Source organism: Lonchura striata, chromosome 1 (genome assembly GCF_046129695.1).
Source record: "Lonchura striata isolate bLonStr1 chromosome 1, bLonStr1.mat, whole genome shotgun sequence".
Taxonomy (NCBI): domain Eukaryota; kingdom Metazoa; phylum Chordata; class Aves; order Passeriformes; family Estrildidae; genus Lonchura; species Lonchura striata.
In genome coordinates, this window is record NC_134603.1 from 140825404 (window position 1) to 140831700 (window position 6297).

The 6297-nt window shown below is 48.6% G+C and overlaps 1 protein-coding gene across 1 annotated transcript; it reads right to left on the reverse strand.

Annotated features, from left to right (window-relative positions):
- Positions 1-247: 247 nt before the first annotated feature.
- LOC144246217 (patched domain-containing protein 3-like) lies at positions 248-5487 on the reverse strand. The gene is made up of 4 exons (XM_077782830.1): positions 4744-5487; positions 4346-4467; positions 3797-3942; positions 248-1848 (listed from the first exon to the last, which is right to left on the reverse strand). The coding sequence occupies exons 1-4, from the start codon at positions 5473-5475 to the stop codon at positions 248-250; spliced, it is 2601 nt and encodes an 866-aa protein (XP_077638956.1). The 5' UTR covers positions 5476-5487.
- Positions 5488-6297: the final 810 nt, after the last annotated feature.

Genomic DNA, 6297 nt, shown 5'->3' on the forward strand with positions numbered 1-6297 from the left:
ACATTCAGTAAAAAGATCACACAAAAAAAAGATAAATAGCAACATTAAGGTGGTAGATGAACATACACAAAGGTAAAAAATGCAAATCCATTCTGTGCAGTTTGTTATTTTTCTTACCAGGCTTTTCTGAAGTCCTGAAGTTGATCTGATGTATTTATTCTTCTGCTTTTCATGTCGTGTATTTCCTGACAGTCACTGCATTTGAGTGCCCACATAGTAAATATATAAAATCTTATATTTAAATAATTCATGGACAGTCTTTATCATTTCTAAACCTATGCTCTAACTTTTTAGACACGGTATTGTGAGGTGAACTGCCAAAGTTTCCAAAAAAGGTTAAAAACACTGGAATAAAAACAAGACCATGAAGAGCCCCAAACAAAATAACAAGGAACATGATCTTGAAGAATGTCCTAAAGATATAGGCGTTTGATGCAGCCAGGACAACTACGCCTAATATCGTAGAAACTGCACCCTGTAGAACTGGGTAACCTAGCAGGGACAGAGCTTCAATTGACCTTTTATTGGCTGATGACTCTCCACTCGTAACAAAGGCATAGGAAATATGAGCAGAAAAATCTACTGAAAACCCAATGCAAATGACCAGGTTGATCATGGATATGGAATCGAGGTTGACGTTCCAGAATGTCATGAAACCAGCAACGCCAACTATAACAGAGGCTATAGCAAAAGTCACCCACAAGCAGCACAATGGGTTGGGAATGAGCAGAAGGGAGACAACGAGCATGGCCCCGGCAGCAATGACAACGTTCTGAACAGTGTTCTGCACTATTACCAGGTACTGGTCATAGTAGATGAAGGCTGGGTGATACACCTTCAGTGGAATGCTGCACTGCTTGGCTGCCTCCCTTAACTGACTGAGGAGATTCTTCTCGTCCACGGCTGATGTCACATTCACTGTCTGGATGAAGAAGCGCGAAGCCTCTATTTCATCCTGAGTCTTGTTTATGTCCCACTCAAAACTGGGAAGAATTCTGAACAGTACAGTTAAGTTATTTAAGAAGTCAGTCTTACTGTCTATATTTACCAAACCCCTTTTGGCAAGTCCTGTGTATACTCTCAGCCATGACTCCGAGTAGTTCTTATCTACATAGGAAATGTTCTCTAAATTCTGTGTGCAGCTCTCAATGCCAAGACGCACCGACTCATTCCAGTAATCTACACTCTCAGCAATGACAACCATGACCCGGGGTCCATATGTGGAGAAGTATTTGTCTTCATCATCATAGTATGGAATAACGTAGGAGGCATCATTTGCCAGATTTCGGAGATCGATGCCTTCCCTGATCTGAGTACACCCATAAATGCTGCCACCCAAATATGCTCCATACAGCAACACCATGAGCACCTTGATCCATTTATTTGTAATAAAAGGGCCATAATATTTTTTAAAGAATGTGCTCATTGGATGCTCACCTTCTGGCTGAGATGGCTGCCCAGAACAACTGCCAATACAGCAAGCATTGTACAAGCAGCAGTTCTCAGCCTGATCTTTACCTACATCCACACGCATACAAGTCAGCCAGTGTCGGTTCCCTTGCTCCCTTTTGTGATTTAATACCAGAACTGCCCCAAAGAAGGTCAGGGTATATACATAGCAGAAGACAAAAGCTGTGCCCGTATAGAGGCAAAAAGACCTCACAGATGGAAAAACAGTCCAGGTGCCAATGAAGAAGGCCAAAACATCTGTCAGAGTGGTGATGGTCACAGAAAGCGCTGCCTCTGTGTAAGTCTCAGCCAGCAGAGATTTAACATTGGACTTCTCTTTTTTCCTTAAACTTTGTTCCCAGGAAGCAATCATGATGAACATGTCATCAACGCCAACCCCTGCAAGAGGAGAGACTGTTAATGCTGCACTGCCAATGGCAGCTTCCACCAACACCCAACGAAACTACAACATTAGTCACATTTCATTCTGCCTAAAATCTGAAAAAGGAGACTGGGCTACTAACACTGCTCCAGTGCTGATGCAAGTTGCAAGAGAATCTGGAGAACAGATGCTTTGTATGTGCCTGAATGTATTACCTTTTAGCACTTCCTGGTGACCTGATGGGCTGTTGATCCCTCAGGGACCCCGATGAAGGATTGAGCACACCTACTGCAGCTCTGACAAGTGTCTTGTAGCTGATGTCCATTTGTCCCCTGATGCAGATGACACAGATTTCAAAGCATCACATATTCTGATGCTCAACTGTTCTTACTGGAAGCATCCCCCATTATCTCTGCAATCTCTTCCCCCCCCACTGCAGCAACTTAGACCAATAATTTCTTGTTCTGCCTTCAGAAGGCAGGAAGAGCAGTTGCTATCACATGGGAGAAGAGAGATTCCAGTTTTCTGATGGCTTGCTTTTTTTATGCTCTTTCTGTCTACTTCTCTCCAGTTTATCTTCCAGCACTTAGTCACAATTTATTATTCATTTTTGTTCACATTTACACCAATGTGCTCATAAATATTACCTGACAGGTCCCTGGGAAAGCCTGCCAGGAAGATTTGGGATTTTGCTAAGATGCCAGAGTGAGTGAGCTGAAGTTCAAAAATGAAGAGCAATGGGCTTCTCTCACCTCTGCTAACTCTCAAGATTATTATCTCACACTTTTCAGTATTTTGCCATGCTGTCAAGGGCTCTTCTATTCACTGAAAATTAATCACACAAAAGGGAAAACAAGGCTGCCCGAATAGCGGAGTGAGATTTGGCCAAGCACAGAAGAAGAGATGAAATCATTACCTGCTACCTGAAAGGCAATTGCCAGCAAACATGCAAAGAATCATTAAGCAGCACATCAAAAGGTATTACTGGATGGCAGCGAGCCAGGCTGCTTTGGAAAGCAAGCAGCCTTCAAAGCAAAGCCTCTGATGTACTGAGAATTTGTTTGCTTTAACGCAAGGAAGACAAAAGTCTGTGTGTTATTTCTGAAGATCTGAAGAGACTGGCTTAAGTCCTTTCCCAGGTATACAGAAGGGCCTCTTTGATAGTAAGAGCCACTGCAATTGATGAGCAAACAAAAGTAAATAAAAAATGCATTAGAATTATGCAGAAAACAAAGAAACAATGCCTGCCCAAAGGAGCATTTGCATCGGATAGCTTAGGATGATGCACAGCCTCTGTCAACCTGGGAGCTCCATGTGTTTTCCTCAGCATGAGACCAAGCCAAAGAAAACATCAGAAGAATGTATGATACTGGAGACCAGTAAGGATTTTAAAAGCAGTAATTTGTTTGCAGCAACATTATGTAATTGGAAACATGATCTAATTGCAGCAACACTATCAGTATTTGGAAAGTTCAGCACTGGCTGTTAAGCACTCTGTGAAGCAAGGATGCAATACCAACTTCCTTGGGATTTTGGGGGGAGCTGTTTGCACAAATAGTGCATCACTTCAGTTGTGCAGCCGACTGAGACTGGTTCGTACACAGATGTTATACTGCAGAGGATTAATCATCCTGGCTACATTTCCAGGGACACTAGAACAATGCCAGAAGTGCTAACCTTACCATTCTCCCATTTACAATCTTCCTGCTGTAGCAGTGGATCTAGATGAGGCCTTGTCTTCTGGGGAAAGCTGCCCTTGCACCAGAACCCAACTCCAGTCCCACTGAGCTGAGCTGAGGGGCTTGCCTACCTGTAGGTGCTCTGAGGGGGCTGCACCTCTGGGTATCTCCTACACTCGCTTCAGGAGAAAATGTTGTATTATCTGACATTCACATCATAAAAGACTGACACCATTACATTGTTTTAACTTCGCTCTGGTCTTCACTACTCACTTTTTCTACTCACCCAGAATCAGGAATGGTGCATTTGCTACAGTGACCACAAATGGCACTCCACAGAAGAGCAGCAATCCAAAGCTGCTTAATACTGCTAAGCCAGAAGAAAGCACTCCACAGCTTGCAAGCCAGGTGTTATTTCTTATGCAGTTCAGTCTGAAAATATTTCAAGGAGTATCTTAGTAATGTGTCATATATTTCCCAGACAATACCCTGTCTGAAGAGAACACCTGATGAATGATGTTCTAAGAGATCCTAGGTGTCAGCAGTGGACAAGATTAATTTCTCTAGGAAGTGAGCATTCAAGTTGGTCATGTCCACACTGAAGACTTGTTAATGTATTTATCTGGTACTTACCATGAACCCCATCTAAGCAGTTAGGAAATATGCACAGATAGACAAGAAAAAGCAAAGGAATACCCTTTGCATATCATTAAATGTCACTGGAAGCCTGCAGTTTCAAGAATGCCTACACTCTGGCAAGTGCAGAAATCAACTGAAGGAAGGTAAGAAGAGCAAAGATCACTGCTCATTGATCCATAGCCTACAGATATTTTACCTTAGGCAAGAGATGATTGAAAAGGTTATTGTCAGGAAATATGTTATGGAGAAGAGCGGGATCACACTCCTGGTATTGCCTTCAAACTCCTCTTGTCTGGACAGCGAGGTAAAGTAAGTCACCTGCCGTTAAAACAACAAGAAACGATAAAGCACTTTTCCTCTTCTTGTTCTTTTTACAAACGCACAGGCAAGGCCAAATATCACGTTGGCAGAAGAGCATTGCCCCTGCCCTCGCAACCTACTCTCCTTCTTCCGCCACCGTCCTTTTCCTTTTCCTTTTCCTTTTCCTTTTCCTTTTCCTTTTCCTTTCCCTTTCCCTTTCCCTTTCCGCGGCGGGGCCGCCCGGACATTTCGGGCTCGGCGGCTCCGCACGGCCGCACCCGGCCCCCGCGTTACCTGAATGGAGCCGAGGCGCAATTCCTTCACTTTGGCCGGGATGTCCTGCAGGAAGCTCTCCAGCCACTGCCGGCTGTCCTGCGCCTCGGGGCCGTCCTCCCGCAGGTAATACACCAGCTTCAGGGCCCGCGCCCCGAGCAGCCGCCCGCCGTCCGTCTCCACGCCGCCCAGCGCGGCCCCCAGGAACTCGCTGCCGTTGACGGGGAAGCGGAGGCTGCCCGGGGCGGGCGGTCCCGCATCGCCCCGCCGCGACAGCAGCGGGTTGGGGCTGGCACAGCCGCCGGCGCTGCGGGCGCAGAGCCGCTCGTAGTCGGCGTCGCGCACGGCCGCGTTCAGCCGCAGCACCTCTGCCCACGCCGCCGGCTCCAGGACCGAGGTCCCGTTCGTCGCCACGGCGATGAGGGCGGCGTAGGCGCCCTCGGTGGGCAGCCGCGGGGCGGAGAAGCGCTCCGAGTCGTCGGTGGGGAAGTGCCGCCGCACGAAGTCGCGCTCGGCCTTGGCGGGCCCCCACGTCGGCGTGAACTGCTCCTCGATGTCGTTCGCCTGCCGCTGCGGTAAGAAGACGAAGCCGGCGCCCAGCACGCCGGACAGCAGCAGCGGCACCAGCACGAAGGGCCAGGGGCAGGCGGCCACGGCGCTCGCCAGCCCTTCGAAGAGCCGGCGCAGCGGCCGCTCCACGCAGTTGGTGTTGCGGCAGGAGCAGCGCTCCGCGGGGTCCCGCGGCCCCGCCATGGGCCAGGCGGGCACGGGCTGCCGGCCGCAGCGCCTCGCCGCGGGGGGGCCCGACGGTGCGGCCTGTGCCGCCGCCGGAGGAGAGGAGAGGAGAGGAGAGAGAGGAGAGAAAGAGGGACAGGAGTTCAGAGCAGCCCTCCGCCCGTTGGGGCCGTGGAAGTAACGCGGAGCTTTCAGAGGTGGGCGCGGCCGGGGCCCTCCCTCGCCGTGACTCACGGGCTCTCCGGGACGGGCGGGAGGGCAGACCGGGCTCCCCTTGTGCGCTCCGCCGCAGCCTGCCCCGGCTCCGTGTGCTCCCGTTTCCTGGCCCCTCGTTTACCCTACCCCACAAAAAGTGACATTTTCTGTGTATAGTGAGCTGAACAAATTCACTGGGGAATGAGATGTGTGCTGGGCCTGTTATGAGGCGAAGAGTCAGGTACAGCAGGAAGAAAGAGCATCTGGAATCAAGACTGTGTCATGCACAGTTGTCTCATGTAAGCTCACATGTAGTGGACAACAGGGATTTCAAGTAAATTTGGGGCTAGTGCCTTGAACTTGGGGCTCTTGGGATCTAGTGCCTTGAACTCCCTTGTAGTAAACAAGATTTAATGTGATCTTTGGGTATATGAACAGACAACAAGCCTAGGGAAAGGACTTCCACAATATCTAATAAAATCAGTAAAGCAGTTGTTACAATATTAAATACAGAACTAGCTTCCATGTTGTAAGTAGGAGAGAGGAGAGTTAAAAGGCGAGTGGTGAGGTGTAGTGATCCTGAGCAGGAGACCATTGCCAGTTGAGGAGATGAAGATCATGTGGCAGTGAGCCTGTGCTGTGCTA